Below are 19,227 nucleotides of genomic sequence, written 5' to 3'. Positions count from 1 at the left end.
ATTAATGTTGTTTATGAAATGTTATTTCATATTATAGCTTCATGCTAATATGTGTACATAAATTGATAAAAAATAGTCACATTACGTGGTACCTTATTTTTTATTCGCAATATCTTCAAATATTTTTACATACAATATGAATGTTTGACACATAAACTTAGCAATAATAAATATTATTTGACTAAAGGTATTAGTGGCGCCATCCTACAAAAACATTGGGAACTATTTCCACTACAAACTTGGGCGGTTTCCCACCGATGGCGCCACTGGTATTAAAACTAATATTAAATAATATATTTTTAAAAATAATAAATTTGACATAAGCACATATGCGTTAACTATTTTATTATTTAATACTGTTATTATTTAACTTTACTTCAAGTTAATTATAAGGAAAATGAGATACCACACACACATATATACCCCTTTGAAAAATTAGTTCGTCCTTCACCTCTAGATGGCGATTCCAATTTGTTTGTTGGTCCGTATTTTGATTATTGGTACTTATATACAGGTTGCCATAACCGTATAAGTATGTAATTGAATTTTTTTCCATGAATTGGTTCTGTGATATAGAATTTTCAATAATTTATTTTAGGTTTTAGCAATTAATGTCTAGGTGTGATCAAATGCGGTTCTTTTTGTGCCAATCAAACAATAAGAGAAAATGAATTTTGCCGGTTTTTTGTCGATGTGGATTTTTGTCACTTTTTTAACAGTTTGTGTAAAATGTGCATTTTCTTGGACAGGAACACTATCGACTATATATTCTAAACTTTATAATGTAGTAGAGTATATACCCTGTAAATTTGCAGAATGTTGTAATGATGAATATGTATCTCCTGATATAAATAGTAAGTATATCAACTAGAAAAAATGTAATAACAAACGTACATAATTAATTACATTATTTATATGTATACATTTATTTGGTAGTGTTAGATGACATTCTTAATACAGAACTTTATGGGCAAGAAATTGCTCATCATATAGTTGTAAATGCCTTACGTGGCCATCTAGGTTCATCTAATCCTCCAAAAGCTTTGGCTATGAGCTTTCATGGTCCTCCAGGAACTGGTAAAACTTATGTAGCTCAAATGATTGCCACCTCCTTTTACAAAAAAGGTGATCATAGTAAATTTTATCATTTTTTCAATGGTCGTAATGATTTTCCTTTGGAAAGAGATATAGAACACTACAAGGTACATGTTTAGTATAATTACAAGACACATTTTAAATACCTTTTAATATAAATTATTTTAGTGTGTTGTGTTACTTTGTATCATACAGGAGGAATTACGTAAAACTATTATGGATAGTTTAATAAAATGTGAAAGATCAATATTTGTATTTGATGAAGTTGATAAAATGCCAGAAGGTTTATTAAATGTGCTTGTACCATTTTTGGATTATACTACATGGTTCAAATCTTGGAGATTAATGGGTGCTACAGTAAATACTAGGAAAGCCATTTACATATTTTTGTCTAATACTGGCAGTTCAAAAATCACACAACGTTTACTTACACTTTGGGCAGAAGGCAAGCATAGACATGGAACTAAACTCCAAGATTTTGAAAATCTAATAAGTGTTGGAGCATTCAATGAAAAAGGTGGCCTTTATCGCAGTGAGGCAATAGACACTAGTCTCATAGATCATTATGTACCTTTCTTACCACTTGAAGAAGCACATGTGAAAATGTGTTTAAGAAAAGCTTTTTTAAAGAGGGATAGTACTCCTACCAATGATATGATAGAAGAAGTTATGTCTTATGTTGTTTTTGGACCTCCACCGCATAACCTTTATGCAACAGCTGGCTGTAAAAGACTAGAGCAGAAAGTAGCTTCTATTATATATGCTAGAAGGAAGAAGTTATTAAATAAAGAATTATAGGGTTAAATAAATAATACACCGTTATGTTAACGTTTTAATAAGGTCTAAATTTTATTGATTATTTTCATTGGCACAATCAGAAAATATGTGTAACAGTTAAAAAAATAGTACAATTAATTTGTTACAATAATGCGTGTAGCGATATTTATATATTTGTGTATGTATATTTAGGAAATAGTTAAAATTTTTATCGTTAACAGTACAGAATTACAATATATACAATTGAGGCTTGGCAATTGACTTTAAAATATAGTCATAAAGAAAGAAGTTGTCTACAAGTATAAAAATTTGGCATCATAGTTTTTTCTACATGATTTGAATATACTAGGATAGACAACTCTGATCTTCATGAATTACATCTTTTTTAAATTATTGATATCGCCGTATCGTACCGAAAAATAATTATAATTCTTTTGCCTATACAAGTCGCTAAATATATTCATTTTTATATGTCGGTTCACATACACGCATATGTACTTCCTATTTATATGAGTGTGATACTGCACAACCTCAAGTAAAGAGAACAACAAAATAATTTGTATTTTTATAATGATGCAGATGTATGAAAATTAATTTATCTATATTTTATACAATGTAAAAATGTGTTATATAATTATTTTTCTTCTGTTCTCCACTGAAGGGCGTTTTAATATAGTATTATGATTGCACGATGATGTGATTAATGTGTAAGAATATTCTCGATCGTCGTGCTACCACATCGAGGAAGTATTATAAATATAATTTATATTTACTCTTCCTCGACGTATTCTTTCGGAAAAAATCCTACTTGATCTCCTATTTTTCCTTTCCACCATCCTTTGGCATCACCTTCCTTACTCAGCACTACGACTCTACAGCCTCGTCGTAAGCTTAGTTGATTGCGTTCTCCTCCACGAAAATCGAACAGTGCCTTAGCTAATACACGTCTATATGGCCATAACAAACGTTGATCTAATTTTTCAAAATTTTCTGCCAATGAAGCCCGTTCATAATATTCGACGAGTTCAACTACGCTTTTAAAGAACCGAGATTCACTGAGATAAAATAAATCAGCTCCATCGACGTCGCGTTTAAATACTCTTATATGTTTTACTGCTCCGTCAGCCCTATAAGAGTAATTGACATTTATGTTTTTTAAGATAAACATTTGAAGAAGTATTTTAATAAAAACATAGGTTATACGAAATTCTTACTTGATACTAAGAGCGTAATTAGTTTCATGTTGTAAACGCGGTTGTCCTGCGGGTCGCACTCGCAGCATGTATGTGCCATCTTCGCGGGGTTCTAATTTATTAGAAGCTGTATCTCGACCCATTTCTCCTACAAACCATAATTTCACTGAAAGAGCACGTTCACATGGTAGAGGTGGCGGAGGTGAAGGTGGGGGTGGTGCCGGAGTACACCGACCGGAATGTGCAATGCACTGTTTGTGCACAGCAACGCGGCAAACTTCACACCGATATCCCTGTACAAATGAATAATTTAGTAGTAAGTTTGTATTATAATATTTATTGCACGCTTATCGATGACCTTTTACCTGAAATATGCGACCCTTTAGAAATTTGCCGCATCGCTGACAACTAAGCGGATTATCAAATGTAGTGACTTTAAACTTATGGTTTGTGTTGCGACATGCAGCGGGATTAACATTATCCATTGCATCTTGTAATGCCTTGATCCACATTTGTTTTTGTTCTTCCGTTCTTGCAGATAAAGTATATGCTGTATATTCTTGTTTATGGACAAGCATCCATTGGTAGGTCCATCGAGAATCTTTGCCAAGTATACGTCTTGCTGTAACATCTTCCAGTCTATAATCATCTAGCCGTAAAGTTTCACGGTAACAGTACTGTTCTCCTCTACACGCTTTACAAATTAATACTACTTGCTCGAAAACAAATGCATAACGCGCCTTTATTCGTTGGTCACCGTGAGCTTTTACCTGAAATGTAATTGTCAGATTGCATTAATTCACTAGTTAAAACAATGTTTCCTGTATTAAAATAACAATACCTTGAGCTCTCCATCTCTAAGTAGTCGCCCAAAGTCTTTTAACTGTACATCCTCAGGAACATCCCAATCAATTATTGACGCCTGAATATCCTTTATAATGTCTAAGGTGTCGGAGTCACGTTTCACTTCATTAATATATTGAGCTATATCAACCATAACCTCTCTAGCTTGGCCAAGCTGACGTCTATCTTCTTGCCACTCACAAGGAGTTTCTTCTACTAGTTTATCCAACAATAAGTGATACTTCAATACTCTTTGCATTGGAACAGATAGTATGTCCCGTAACTTGAATTTACCATTATTAGCTTCTTGTTGGCACCGCTATAATTAATATTCCCGTGAAGTTTATTGGTTCAAACAAAATAATAGATTAAAAATGGATGCTGTAAAACGTACAATAACTTCTTGATTAACTAATTCATTTCGCGCACAAGCTTCTTGTAACGTGTTTTGTGCAAGTGTAAGATTTGCGCAATAATCGCCATAAATCAGGAACTTTTCTCGCCAATCGAGGAAAACTTGCGCTAAAGCTGCGCCGGTTCTTGCCTTTCGAAGTTGGCTATGAAAACCGGCATGAATTTCTGCGAGTTCCTTTATGCCAAAAAATATGCGTGCTGAATCTTCAGGCCGTAGTAATGATGAAAGAGGTCTAGCAAAGTGTCTGAGCAAACTGTTAAGGACGTCAGAATAATTCCGTTCTGTTTCGACAAGTTCTTGGATCACATAGTCCCTTTTCTCTCCACCAGAGATTGCACCATCCTGTTTTACAGGAACCAAATTAATTACAATAATCCGCTTGTGATATACGATGTAGAATGCAAAATACTATGAAGCGAAACAAGACCAATTATTAGCTTTAGAACTTACAATTTTAAAGTACTGTCGAGATAAATGTGATTATAAAATACCATTAAGGTAGATATAACAAGAAACACAAAAATGTAACGACCTGTGCAACAGATGGAGGAGGTGGCAAGTGTAGACTACAAAGGTCCTGGTAGATTTCTTCGCTTTGAGCATGACTGCAAAATGCTCCGTAGCCATCTTCCTCCCCAACTGGATCTTCGTTGTCCCCTCCTCCACCTGCCTCATTCCCTTCCCGCCTTCTAAACCTTCTGCGGCGACCTTCATCCTCACGGCTTTAGCATAAAAATATGAACAGCCATGCACTATTCATGCACGAAAAAAATAAAATTTCTGGCGAACTTAAACTATTTATAGCGACGGTAGTTTTTGTTATTAAGAGTGAACATAACTTTGCACATAAAACTTTGGAGCAAATACAGTATAACTTTAAAATAGTGCCAGTATCACTGTACCGAATTACAGTTAACTTTGCAATAAGTGGTTGTGAACATATGTTATTTATATTTTGTGTAACATTAAAGAACGCTTTCCAATAGTGAAATACAGTGATGTTTGGTACTTTTCTCACAAAATATTTTAAACTTTTAAATTGCAAACGACAGATACCTTCTCCGTGGAAGGCCAGTCGTGTTGAGAATTACTCGAGAAGCAAAGTAATTCTTGATATACTTGGGATTCATCTACATCCATACCCTTAGGTTTCATGGTAAATGCCACCACACCTGTCGTGGGGCTAAACCCATTGATAGAAGTTATTATAAAGTTATATTGAGCAAAAAACAATGATATCTGTTTTTGTTCATTAATTTATATAAAAATTGTATAAAATGTTTATTTTTAAGTAAGTCTAATTGTTGTATAACTATTATAATTTGCTGCAATGCTTAATATATTTAGAATACTTAAAACTTCGTGAAAATTAAAATGCTCACCCTGCACCAGCACTTTGTAAGCCCTTGTAAATATCTTCTTGCGATCTACCATGACCTATAGAAAATCCACTGCAATAAAAATTTCTAAGATTAAAACGATATAATCTGCAGTTAAGCAAATATATGATAATAAATTACTTACGGAATTCCCTTGCGTCTTAAACGAGAACAGTTTGAAAGAACAGATAAAGTACACAATACACGATGAAAATTTGATAAATCGAACAACATGGAGGGTTCGAAGAGGTCAGAATCTGACAGGCCAAAAATAGTTGAGCATGCCAATAAAAATACTTTTATGTTTCGTAAACACAAAAATTGTGCCATTTGCGGTTTTTGATTTACATCTTTCATATCTATGCAACCAGGATCCACTGTATTTAAAAGATTGCATAGTAATACACCGTCACGTAATGTATATGCTAAATCAACTGCTGTTGCTTTTGGCCAATTTGCTTTATGATCCGCTCTTAAAGCTCCACATCTGGTTAACCACTTGGCACATTCGTGCCAACCATTATCCAAACTGCTTTCTATTCTGCTCATTTTTCTATTATTTAGTGAGCAAAATATTAAATGTTCAAGATAAAGGTTCCTTTAACTTGTAAGACATTAGGCCATAAAGATGTTAGGTATGCTTCCTTACACTCAATAACTATAAAAACGTACAAACATTATTAAAGATAACAATTCATATAACTGCATTGTTAACAAATAATAAAAATAAAGGGAGACCATATCTAGAAATGTAGCATTAATTGATAAAACTATCAGAATTATAACAATATAAGAGATATGATTATTAGAAACAGAACTTTGAAACGCATACCTCCATTCGCCGCAGGATTTGAGAGTTATTTCTTCGTTCTTCTGTCAGCGTTAAGAATATTCTGTAATAAGTTCTGCAACAGAAGAACTCATTATTGCGTTCCGTGTCGGTTGCCAGAGGTATCTCAACGAAATCCGTAACGCCGCTTAAAATGCTCTGTTGGCAGTGTCATTGCTAAGAAAGCATTTCGTCGAGCTAAAACTTTAGTACGCTAGTCCTTTACACAATATGCCTCCTTTTCTCATTGTAATATTATGACGTTCGGCCCACAGTAGCTCACGACCGCCATATTGCTACTTCACTGCAGTCGATCATATCATAAATTTCGGTACAACCCTTGTTTTCCACGTTACAGCACAGATGGGGCTGTTCGTTTCTTCAAATGCGCGTTACACTCGCCAATTCGAAAATAGCGTTCTCCTTTAAATGCATTAAGGACAAATTATGATTACTCTTACGCTCATTTGTGAACGTCAAAAATGTATATTGTAATTCCAGATTCCATTAAGAGGAAAACAAGTGTTATTATCTTAATCCGAATTTAATTACTCATCATCCAACTTCAAGTTACTAAAAGGTATTCTGAAAATAATATAATAGACTTGTGATGACAAAATCATTGTATCGCAAGTCCCTTGTATCATCTTCCAAATATCTGGGACGTATTAATAAAATTTCACCATTGCGTTCTCGTTACAAGCTCGCAGCCATTAGCTCGCTATTACTCGCGACGAAGGATCGTTCGAACGCTATTTCAGAATACCTGTTAGTAACTGAAAGTTGGATAAAGAGTAATTAAATTAGTTACTCTACATCTGGAAAATATAACATTCATGTATTCAAATATACCTACCTCATACTGCGTGGAAATTTAACGCAAATGTTAAATCGGTCCGATGTCGTGTAAGAAGTTACATTTCCAAAAGAAAATTCGAGGAAAGCGATGTATAAGTAATCACAAAACAATTGCGACAATTATTATTGTTGAGGTACGCACTAATCAAACGAAATAACGATATCCCCATTTAAATTATATTGAAAATTTGTATACCTCCATTCTCTGGTGTAAATTTGTTTACATAAACATAGTTACAAAGCGTGAAACGAATTGGAAATTCAAAGATCTTTAATTACTATTAGAAATACGAAGAGCGTATTCTGAAGGGAACGCTGAATAATCGAGCAGCCAATAGGATAGTTAAAGTAGCGTGACGTAATGGCGCGCTTCGTTTACGGGTCTTGTTTCATTCTGCAGTGACTGTCAGTAACCATGCAGCGGCCCGACTGCAATACCAGTAATATCATTACTTGAAGAGCTGTCGAGTCGTGTCATGTTTTAATCGTGATAAATTTCGGTACGTAATCAGTCAACTTTGAGTGAACATTTAGAGATCGTGCGGTGTAAATAGTTGACCGATACGTGTATATGTTCGTATTACTTATTGAGTGTATGAATGTCGAATTACGAAGTAATTGAAATTATAAAGCACGTGTACACACATATGTAGAGTCCCATTTAGCAAGCGCGAATCAGAAATGGACAGAATTTCATTCGAATAACAAGCGACGAATAAAAACTCTACGGAGTAATTTATTTACAATGTTTAATCCATCGAACAGTTATTTAAATAAGTTCATTTGTTTATTTTTTATTCGAAATTTTTCATCCGAACGTGAATTCTGTCTACTTCGGATGTAAAATATTTTAACGTTTAAAGACTGGTCACAAGTGAAGCGAATTTCTCTTCGAATTTAATTAAAACAAATCAACGACAATTTTCAACGAAGGCAAAGTGATAGCCAAGATTTCTAAAGTTTAATGGTGCACTTGTAATTCAATCGTGACTGTCATTGTGGTATTTTAAAATCTCAGCGTGATTTCATTTGATGAATAATGCTTTCAAGGAACGTCTAACTTATCGTACAATTAGGAAACGCACAAAAGACTACATTAGCATTCACCTTGTTTCATGAAAGCCTTCGTTAACGACACATTTGATCGTAAACGGTTTGTACAGATGAAGAGATACGATGAATATTTGCTTTCTCTAATTCTAGTAAACAATGGCGAGTATTCTGTTTTACGCGATCGCGTGGCTAATCGTGTGTAACGATGTAAGCGGCAAATCCAACGATAAGCTACAATGTAAAGACGAAAACAATGCACCCGTTGATTGGTAAGTGCTTGTAAACTCGTACCTTACAATAACCTTCGAGCACATTGTACTTTCGCTAGACCCTCGGGCTATTTTTTGGGTCTATTTGAGAAGCATTAGTGGCGCGTGAATGATTGCGTTTACCTTTAGAAATTACGTAATTGCCTCTCAGCAGTTTCGATCAGAACATCAACTCCTTGTTTTACTAACAAGGGGGACCCGCTAATTCTAATCAGAGTTTTGTAATAATTTGTTCGAATGACAGATCTAGTCTAGAAATAGTATTACACAATCGTCTATTAAAAAAATAACATTATTTTACAAGTAGTTGGTAGAGTTGTTAATATAATTTTTGTTACTTTCACATGACCTTCGTAACGTGGCGATCAAGGGAACCTTTTGCCTCCGATTTATCACGGTCCTGGGTGTATGGAAGGACACCCAGAACAACTTAAAAAAGAAAATACAAAACGAGGACCGTAGTTCGTGTCTTGCTCTCGTAAGACCATGTCTCGCGAAGAGCTACCATGCTAATGTCAATGTTGTTTTAGGTACGTGGCGTACAAGTTACCGAAAACTTCAACCAGTAGCAATCCTCTGATTAGAGAAGGCTATGCTTATCTCTATATAACAAACGCAACTGTAGAGAGCGGTTGGTCGTTGTCTACCAAGTCCATCGGTTCAAATAATTCCATCCTTGGAGTCACGTTAGCGCCACTCTACGATGACGTAAGCACATCCCAATTGTTTTTATTAACACTGATTTTATTACAGTTATTCAATACTTGTATTGCTTTGACAACTGGAAGAATCGCTTGGCAATAAGTGTATCGTTATAATGAAAGCTATAGGCTACTGGGGATTAGTTGGACATTACTATGATAATTGTTTGTTTACTATATAATTAGTATAGTTAGCTGGAAATTCTCAAAATTAAGGACGGTCAGGAATAAACAATTATTTCTTCTGCGTTATCAAATTCGGCCAAATAATTTCTCTATTTCAATAATTGTGAATATTAATCCGGTATCATAACTGGAAATACAATAAATAGTAACGAAATTAAAATTAACAGATACGTATCTGTCCCTTTGATTCGGTAACCAGGAAAAGTAACTGTTTCTTTCTGGACCATTCTTAATTAACGTTCAATTTGAATTCTAAATTGTGTTTTATCGTATAGAAAATCGAAGCCAAAAGTATGTGGAGTTTGTACAACGACAATCCTCCAGATGCACCGACAGTCTTTAAATATGGCCACGCGAAGGGCGTAGTGATGGTTAACAGCGACCAGGGGTTTTGGTTAATTCATAGCGTGCCGAGTTTCCCTCCAGTTCCAACAGTCGGCGAGGTAACTCGTCCTACGATCAGGGAAAACATAACTATCGCTGGCCGGTATAATTATCCAGACAGTGGAACGCTCTTTGGACAGAGTTTTCTGTGTGTCTCCATCGGCAGTGATCAATTCAACACTCTCGGCGAACAGTTAATGTACAATGAGATAGTAGTGTACGCTAAAAATATTCCCGATACTCTAGGCAACGAGTATCCACTGTTGAGGAACGCTACCAATCAGAAACGCGTTAAATCACCCCCCTACAACAGCAAAGCTTCGATAAGAACCTTGGGATCGGTCGAGTTCACTTCGTTCGCCAAGGGTAGCAAGTGGCAGAAAGGTAATCAAAATAAATTGCAATCGCAACTCGCATTATCACTTTGCATAATATTTATTCATTTAGATTTGTACGCCGATTTCGTCGCGCCGCAGTTGCAGACGAATCTGTACGTGCAGTCGTGGTTGAACGGACGTGGGAAACTTCCGTCCACCTGCAGCCGTAGAAAGTAACGTCGATCGCCTAATTCAGCGTCCAACATTTTTTTTTTCTATTAACACCGTTGATTTTACAGAATTTACAACGTAAAGAGCCTTCGGTTCGAGGCGGCCAATATTGATTTCACGAGCAGCCGCGATCACTCCAAATGGGCCATAACAGTCACCAAGAAAGCAGCCGCTCATTGGGTTTGCGTGGCCGATATTAACAGAGCCGTAAATACGCTCGCTTCCGTTTCGTGATATCGCGGTATTAAACATTTCAAGGAATATGAGGTATTTTCTTCTTTTAGGACACGCAGTATTCCCGAGGCGGCGGAGCCATGTGTTTCAAACAGAACCAAGTGTGGAACGATTATCGCAGTGTTATAAACGACGTGGAGCCTTGCTCCACAACGTAAACGTGACATTTTCTCTTTTAGTTGGAGATATAACGAATCTCGATACGTTTACGCGGAGTTGTGCATAGAAAGAGTACTGGACACTTGAGGAGTACAACACACTAGCGATAGCTAAAACAAGTTAGACGATTACCGTTGAATGTACAATCAGGAGCAAAACTGAACTATTATACTATAAATCAACGTTGATCATTATTTCATTTTCATAGAAAACGTACACTATTTCGTAACATTTAAGTTCTCCTTTGGTCTCTAGCCAATAATTTGTTCTCCTTTTGTTTCTCCTTTAGCTCCTCTAGTAATATCCTTCTATAATAAATTTGCTACAATTTCGGTCTATTCAAATAGTAAAAATCGTGTTAATAATATTCCTCTCGTGATCCCGCATATCATCGAGCGACCTCGCTCATTGTTTTTGGTAAATTGCGAGGGACGATAGCACGGCGTAAATATTATCTAGATGCACGTTTGGCATTGTGCCTGAGCACTAATTTAGCTCTACAATATGCCTGTAACGCGGAAGAATGAGGTGTGAAACGCGTATTTATCGAAAGCGTCGACACCAATTCTGAAGTTGTACGAGCGCTCGAATATCGCACGCGGTTCGTCGCTTACACGTTTCTACATATTTGTCGGTAACGATGGTACGGAATGTATGAGGGGGCACGTTGCCGCGAATTTTCCGTCGTTTTGCTCGTATTCTTACGGTATCTGTACCGGGCGGATATTTTTCGTCGATATGCATCGCGAGCTTCTGCAACATTGGTACGCGGGTACACAAAGTAATAACCGTCGTATTAAATCCAGTTTACTTGCGAGTGTATAAAGAAGAGGTCTTCGGTGGTTCTTTATTACCGTGGAATAAGGACGGACGACGGGGATCAGAAGCAGTTCTTAAATTGGATTTTATGAAAGGCAGTAGCGGCTCCTCCTGCGCCGAGTTCCCGTTTCGTCTTCCTTTTTCTCGGCGGTGCTTATTGTCTACCCAAGGAAATTGCAGAGTAGCTCGACGTGCCGTTAATGAAAGAAAAAAAAGAGGAAGCAGCCGAGGTTTAGTAAGCGGAAGCAGAGAGGAACGATTTGCTCTTTAATGAAAATTTCTAGAAATCGACTGAACTTCGCCGTGCTCTTCATCGCCCTTTCGTGCTTCTCCGTCTCTTTGATAGAGTTTGTTTCGAAGATTTTCATCTGGTAGATGAAAAAAAGTTATCTAAATACTGCGCAGCGGAGATATCGATTATCAGCTGCAATTACTTAGTATTATTACAAGCGTTCCGTTGTACGCCTTCGGGTGTCGCATTTTCATCCAGATGGTGGAATTTAACAATAATAAATACGTGGAAAGTCGCGCAGAGGCCGCGCCTAATCGACGCTCTGTGATGGCCATGTTTTGGTTTTCCGTGGTCGAGGTGACCGCCACATCCTACAAAGCTCTCGGTATCATTCAATATGCCGTGTTATTAAGAAAAGTTTAGACGTGTGACGAAACGTTCCCGAGTAAAATTTGTTAAACTAAACGTCTTGATGGTGCTGCTGTTATCGTAGTAAGTATTCTAATTATTCTACATGTCTATTAATTATGTATATAATTCGATATTCGATAAGACAGATTATTAGAGCCAAGAATATACAGAGTCCCAAAATATGCTAAAGATCCATAGTGAGTGTATATAATTCGATATTCGATAAGACAGAATGTTAGAGTCAAGAATATACAGAGTCCCAAAATATGCTAAAGATCCATAGTGAGCCATTTTTTTAGAAAAGGACTCGTCTATAGGGCACTGTGTAACACTTGCAACGGTATGCAATAATGCGGAACCGGGATTTTTCAAGGGACGATGTCCCACATTTCTCTAATTGGGTATTCGTCGAAAGAAAAAAATAACGACAATTACGTAACGAACAATTGAGTCTCCAGTTTCCATTCATCAGCTGCAGCTTATCATTTGCGCGGAAGTTATCGAATAATTGATGGTAGAAATGTTAAGCGAGGCGTGCTCGAGCGCGGGAGAGTTTCGTTCCAGAAACAAGCGATACAGTACGGTCGATGCGGTCTCGTCAATCATCGGAGGAATGTTAGAATCACTAAACAAAGCGGGGGAGGAGAGATAAAGAGGCGCGGATGAAAAGGTCGATAGGTAGAAGGGGATAGAAATTCGCGGGTGTTCGTCCAGGCGTGAATCAATCGGCGCACGCTGCCAGGAGACAAAACAACGCCGAAAACAAGAAGCAAGGGAGTTTGGTAAAGCATCTGGAAGCGGATGCTTGGAAAAACAAGCTGGCTGCCCCTGAAAGGGGATTAAAAGCGGGAACGTAGACAGGGATTCCTTTAATACGGTGTTGGCAGCTGGCAACATTCGGTCAATTTCTTGGTGCCTGCTCAGAGATATTCACCCGCCTCTTATCTCTACTTTTGTTACTTTCGCGTCTTTCCACAAGTCGCGGGACGACTTGTGGCGCGATCCAGAACGCGCAGAGTTCGCGAATCGCGACAAAATAACATAAAAGCTCTATTTACATATTTCTTGGCTTCGAATCCCCGTGCCTTATTTTTCGTTTAGACTCCTACACATATCATAATGCAACAGTCGTCGTTAAACCGTATAAAAGTTTGTTCATCGTCGCTAGCAATAACAGCAAAGCTTTAGCTTGGCTCATCCCGTGTACCGAAGAGTATAACTTCCGAAGCTTGTCCATGGTACAACGTCTGTGAATTATAAATAATGATAACGTACGCGCAATGTTTTACCCGGAATATTTATAATAGCTTAACCCTCCGTCTATATTTTCCATTTATCGGGTGTGCGTTATCGCAATGTTCGCGGGGATACGTAATATTAATGTTGCGCGAAAGTCTATAAAGATTGGAGAATGATCCACGCAGTCCCGTTCGAATATATCCGGTTTTCGAATGCGCGCGATGACGCGAAAGAAGCGCCAGTGGGATCACGTGACAGTTTAACTCGAACATTATCGATATATTTCACGTCACGTATGTATCGTTCCGAGTAGCGTGCTCGATGGTGCGCAGATTTCGTTCGAATCGCCTAACGGTGTCGTAAAAGGGTATGAAATTTCGTCGGTTGGAAAGATGAGCAGACGATGCTGCGGTGTTCGCGGCGATATTTCAGCATTAAAGGCGGCCTGTTCTGCATACTAAAATCCTGTGCACCGTCCAAATATACGTTATATGCATGAAACCATCGTGTGTCGTGTGCTTCGCGTGTGTACTTAAGCGCCGCGGTCAGGGAGCATGCGCGAACACTCGACATCCTTTTTCCTCCGAGAGGCTAACATCCTGCCGCCTTTACCGCCTGTCTCGTTACTTGTGTCTACAGGGTGTAACCAAACGAAGGAATGCTGGCTTAAAATTGAACAGAAAATTTAATGCTTGATTAGTAGATTTACATAATAAAAACTACGTTTGATTTGGTAAACGTGTCGCGAGTTAACGTATAACATATCGATGCCAAAGTTACGTATTTGAGGTTATTCATCCCTCGATGGCATTGCTGAGACCGGTACTTTGGCACATACATATTATTTTACGTAAAGATTAATTGCATACAATAGGTAAACTATTTGAGTATTTCCTATGATTTTTTGGTTAGATAATAGAAATGTAGGGAAATTTCGTAGGGAAATTCTTAGAGAATTCTGAGAATAAATCTTCCGGAAATTCGCGCATTGTCGCAGATTTGCATTCAAAGAGTGTTAATATACATTTGTATATTATTTTTTGAAAGTCAAAGTAGTTCATGAGAATAAATAAAGAGATTCTCTTCGCGGTAAGAAAGTTTCTAGATTTTTTGCTGTTCGGCCTATGCGTACAGTTGGTATGCGATAATTTTCAATGTCTCCTGTATCGTCCACCAGGTGGCAATGAACAAATTTTCGCGGTCGTTTGATTGACATGGCGTCCTTTACCGATAACAGTCCGAGAAAGCGTTTCTAAAATGTGCACTTGCCGAAACTTTGTGTTCGCTTAAAATTTAATTCCATATTTGATTTGAGGTTAGTGTTTTCCTATTTCTTACACCCTGTATAGTTATGTGCTGGTATATATGGCCCTGGATAGCCCTACGTTGAACTTTAATATTGCCTTATACGTATTCATATTGTGTGTGAGAGAGAAATCATGTTGGTGTCTTTCAGGTGGAAATGAGGCTGTGTCGGGGTTTTATGGACGTAACGAGATATCACCTTGAAAGTTCACTGCAACTACTGCAACCCTGCAGGGTCGTCGCACTCCGGTGAGTAAACCACGCAAGATTATTAATGTTTAAAGTACTTTAAAAGTAAGGTACGAATCTTTCCGAGAACTTTTCAATTCGCAAGGTTTTACGTGAAAGTTGTCGACTGATACCTTTAATTGATATCAGAATATTAGTTTAGACCAACCTCGAGCAATATTTAATCGATGTAACGATTGAACGGATAATAGCTATTATAATAGCTATTAACTAGTTAATCGCTCATGACAGTTGGCGATTGACTATTGAATTAATCGTAAGTCGTTCATACGGCTTTCACTTCAATTCGTCATTAATTCCTCTGATGTATTATTCATAATGAATATAATTACGATAATAACGTGTTTCAGATTGATCTATTTTGCGGTTAATTAACTTAACCATTGGTGTAATTTCGCGATGTTCGTTGAATAAGTAAACAGTTCTTCGGTTCGAGTTGAAATCAACAAAAGTGTTCTTTACGTTTAAAAAATGAATGAATAGGATATAATAGAATGTAAAGCTCAAGTTTTTAGTTGCGAGAGGTTAACCTATTCTTTAATATTAATTGTTAAGCTAAGCTCATAATATAGCGCAAAGCTTCCTTTTGGCTCTGCCCTCTGGTGGCTCAGCGGGCAACTAAGGATTAATTTCTTCTTATCCCATTACCCGCCACAATTCAAAAATGCAAAGGAAGATTAAATTAACTTTATAATGATATTCATATTAACCAACTGGAACTATTTATTGTTTTGATCTAAATATGTGTCCCAAAAATGGGACATTGGCGGATAATGGGTTATTATTCTATTCAGTTGAAAATAATTATTTGACAAATGCCTAACTCTGGTTTATATCGTTGAATATTTAGTAGACTGCGTATCATAAATGCATAAAATTCGCAGTCTACTAATTAGTATTCCATTCAACGAAAATTCATTTTTGGCCCCCTCCCCTAATTCGAAATTTACAAGTGTTGTTGTAAAAAGATATTGCAAACAAACGCACGGCTACATTCGACGATAAGGATCTGGGTTAAGATCACACCCTATGTTACCCGTCTCCGAGACTCGAGCGAGGAATTATGCATATGTAACAGAGATGTTTCTAGACAAAGTTTAATATTCATATCGCGGGGTTCCGAACCATTTCCTACATTGTGCAAGAAAACGTTTCGAGGTATCGTCCCGTCGATGTTAAACTGGTAGCAATGACTAAGAATTATTTGTTATCTCGCTATAGCAATTCTTTCTTTCGAATGCGTCATTATATGCACATCGCGTTGTATGTATTCAACGTTTACCTCTGACGAACTACTCTATGTTTATTATTAATGTTTCGTTCAACGCGAAATTGTAGAACCGCGTCACTAGTCGTGATAAATTTACGAATTATGGCAAGAATGATGGAATTTTTAAGTGAGAATTCATAGGTGGGCGAATAAAAAATTCAAATTTACGATTCCCACTGGTGTCTCATTTGTCGCGGGTTGCCAACGGTTGACGCGATAAATAAATACAACGGAACATTAAAAATAAGTAGATCTATCCAGTAGTGCCGTATAAATTTATTAATGCCTGTGAATGTAAAATCAGGTTAATACTGGGTGTAGGAGTAATTATGTAACTGTGTAATGACATTACTTGAAGAAGCTAGAAAAACGTGTTCTTGGATTTATTATTTTCGAACTTTTTAGTCATAGTCCAAAGGCTTATGGTTTGATAAGAAGGACCCAGGTTGATAAAAGAAAAGCAGAAAAGGGGGTAGGTCGATTTTAATTATAACAAAGTGAGCTGCCGCCTCACTATGTTGCCTAATTCCAGCTAATACCGAGATTACGGTACCTTGACCCGGATTAACGTATTAAAGTGAATTAGGTCACTCCAGTGTAAACTTCCGGGACATCTGTTGGGTTCGCCACGGGAGTTTGACGAACCACATCGAAGTTTTAATAGCATGTCTGACCCGTATCCTTTAAGTGGTTCCTTTGCTGGAACCTTCAGTACACTGAAGGGTTCCTTACATGTTGTATTGCTAGCGGTATCAATGTTTTATGGAAGGTATCAATGTTTCACGTTATCACTGTGAAGCTATGTTTATCCTCCGATAGATTGGTTAAGTTCATTTAACATGGTACAGGTCTACTTACAGAAAGGTTTGGCTTGGCAAGTCTTTGTTTCTTTTTGACAATTCTCTTTAACATTTTGTATTCTTTAACGAATTTTCTTCTTTTTTAACATTTTGGTTACTTATCACACGATTGTTTGGATGTTGTTTAGTGATTCGTTATTCTTCCATTATTTTCTATATAGATTGTTCAAGTATTTGTACGTTCAAATTTAAAAAGTCTCAGGAATACATGTTAATACGTTGTCAGCTGCAGCGTCGTTCGACGAAACGCTTTACGACGCCGTGCTTTGCATATGCGTCAGGCTCGTCTTTGCAAAATAACTCGTAATTGACATCCGGGAACGGATCGTCAACTACGAGCGGCGTATATAGTTGGCAGTCGACGCTTTAAAAATATAAAAAGCGCGAACGACCATCTTGCGACCGTCGATTCTGAGAGCACTAAAAACAGGACCTAGTCGACGCAAAAATATACGCATATATACGATTCTTTATCGCGAAAAATTCTCAACAAAAAAAAAAGGCGAACAAAAAAACGAAAATATTTAGTTATTTCATTCATTTCATTGAATCCAGCAAATGCACTTAAGTTTGCGAGAAGAAACACATATCGATAGGTGAATTTACGCGACTCGCCCCATTTTCCGAAATTATAAACAATCCAGTGTTAAAGTAGAAAATCCATAAATGACCTCCCGAAAACTTCGTCAGCTTCGCGATAAATACGCGCCACGTTTATGGCAATTCATACCTCAGGAAAATATGCTCGAATGGCCGTTGAGCATAATTTGGAGTAATATTATTTTACGGGGTTGTATCGCGAAAGAGACGCCCCGTCGCGAGTAAACGGCGAGCGAGGGTATCGCTATCTCATCGGAAGGAAACGGAAACAATGGAGCCAATAAAGATAAATAATACGTAAGCGTACGATGGCCGAAGATAAGAGTTTTATTGTTGCGCTGCATCGCGACTGCATCGGTGGCTTCGCTTGGAACTGCATTAAGGCGGTTGGGAACTATCAGGGTGGTTCTCTCCGGTTGCAACACCGCCGGGAAACTACCCCGAACAACTGTCCCGGCGTAACCGAACTCGAATGCATCACCGTCGTAGTTTCAACTCGGGACTTCCGGTACTTACCGAGAACTTATCAGACGGCGGAAGTGTCGTTGACTCATAACCGTCGACTTATTACTTCCACGTTGGCGGATCTTCGTGTGCCGCCAGATAGCGACATTTTAATTCCTCGCGTGCATCATTTCTCACTCGAACGTTCTTCCACATACCTGCATTTCCCTTTTGACACCAGTTTAGTTAGTTTAGTTTCTGGGTGCTAGGTACTCGTTCAGAATGTGCGAGACACCCAGGTGTCGTTATAGCTTCGTCAGTAAATAAAGAATAGGGTTTCTTAGTAGCTGCATGAGATCTCAATGAATTAGAGAACGAATAGGGGGTTAATTCTCCCTGGAATGGGGTTTCTTTGGCTTTGGTAGGGAGTGGAATATCGTAGGAGGTTCCTAGATCTAGGAGGTTATATTATTGAGAAACTTAGGAAGTCCTATGCGTCTGATGAGTGGAACTCGTTCCTTCTTCATAAATAGCTACCTATAGAACTGCTGGTTAGAGGAGTAAATAATACTCCATTTCTAAGAAAAAAGTTGTTCTTATAATATCGAGCATTTGTCTGATATATAGGGTGTCACAGAATGAGTGTAAGAACCGGAAATGGCGGGTAGCTGAAACCATTCTGAACCACAATTTCCTTTGAAAAATTGGCCAGTGGTTTTTCGTTAATAATTAAAAAACGAAGCACCGTCCGATATTTTTGCAAAGGAAATTGTGGTTTAGAATGGTTTCAGCTACCCACCATTTCCGGCTCTTACACTAATTCTGAGACATACTGAAAAGTCTAGCCTAGTGAGGACCATCTGTACAAAGCTAGC

The 19,227-nt window shown here is 37.6% G+C and overlaps 3 protein-coding genes and 1 long non-coding RNA gene across 7 annotated transcripts in view; 3 read left to right on the top strand and 1 right to left on the bottom strand.

Annotated features, from left to right (window-relative positions):
• Window positions 1–437: 437 nt before the first annotated feature.
• Window positions 438–2,650, top strand: LOC128892119 (torsin-1A-like). 3 transcript variants are annotated; one of them, XM_054152257.1, is made up of 4 exons: window positions 438–532; window positions 599–854; window positions 937–1,202; window positions 1,264–2,650. In XM_054152257.1, exons 2-4 carry the CDS (start codon window positions 668–670, stop codon window positions 1,891–1,893), a joined length of 1,083 nt encoding a protein of 360 aa, XP_054008232.1. In that variant the 5' UTR covers window positions 438–532; window positions 599–667; the 3' UTR covers window positions 1,894–2,650. The 3 variants fall into 3 exon arrangements, with proteins under 3 accessions (XP_054008232.1, XP_054008230.1, XP_054008233.1); XM_054152255.1 differs by having other exon boundaries at window positions 488–854; XM_054152258.1 differs by having other exon boundaries at window positions 489–854; window positions 1,291–2,650.
• LOC128892098 (protein vav) lies at window positions 2,633–6,804 on the bottom strand. 2 transcript variants are annotated; one of them, XM_054152209.1, is made up of 9 exons: window positions 6,535–6,804; window positions 5,848–6,360; window positions 5,706–5,774; window positions 5,380–5,506; window positions 4,303–4,665; window positions 3,907–4,227; window positions 3,431–3,835; window positions 3,087–3,358; window positions 2,633–2,999 (listed from the first exon to the last, which is right to left on the bottom strand). In XM_054152209.1, the coding sequence occupies exons 2-9, from the start codon at window positions 6,249–6,251 to the stop codon at window positions 2,642–2,644; spliced, it is 2,319 nt and encodes a 772-aa protein (XP_054008184.1). In that variant the 5' UTR covers window positions 6,252–6,360; window positions 6,535–6,804; the 3' UTR covers window positions 2,633–2,641. The 2 variants fall into 2 exon arrangements, with proteins under 2 accessions (XP_054008184.1, XP_054008183.1); XM_054152208.1 differs by lacking the exon at window positions 5,380–5,506 and adding an exon at window positions 4,856–5,045 and having other exon boundaries at window positions 6,535–6,803.
• Window positions 6,805–7,783: 979 nt separating this feature from the next.
• LOC128892117 (plancitoxin-1) lies at window positions 7,784–11,261 on the top strand. The gene is made up of 7 exons (XM_054152251.1): window positions 7,784–7,889; window positions 8,593–8,711; window positions 9,242–9,419; window positions 9,874–10,366; window positions 10,430–10,532; window positions 10,599–10,737; window positions 10,815–11,261. The coding sequence occupies exons 2-7, from the start codon at window positions 8,599–8,601 to the stop codon at window positions 10,920–10,922; spliced, it is 1,134 nt and encodes a 377-aa protein (XP_054008226.1). The 5' UTR covers window positions 7,784–7,889; window positions 8,593–8,598; the 3' UTR covers window positions 10,923–11,261.
• A 1,095-nt stretch (window positions 11,262–12,356) lies between these two features.
• Window positions 12,357–19,227, top strand: part of LOC128892141 (uncharacterized) — a 78,761-nt gene continuing 71,890 nt past the window's right edge. Inside the window, exons 1-2 of the long non-coding RNA XR_008461014.1 lie at window positions 12,357–12,466; window positions 15,081–15,178. This is a non-coding gene — a long non-coding RNA (uncharacterized LOC128892141). The remainder of the gene's footprint in view (window positions 12,467–15,080; window positions 15,179–19,227) is intronic.

This window comes from Hylaeus anthracinus, unplaced genomic scaffold (assembly GCF_026225885.1).
Source record: "Hylaeus anthracinus isolate JK02 unplaced genomic scaffold, UHH_iyHylAnth1.0_haploid 12002, whole genome shotgun sequence".
Taxonomy (NCBI): Eukaryota; Metazoa; Arthropoda; class Insecta; order Hymenoptera; family Colletidae; genus Hylaeus; species Hylaeus anthracinus.
This window is presented reverse-complemented; position numbering and strand designations above follow the sequence as displayed.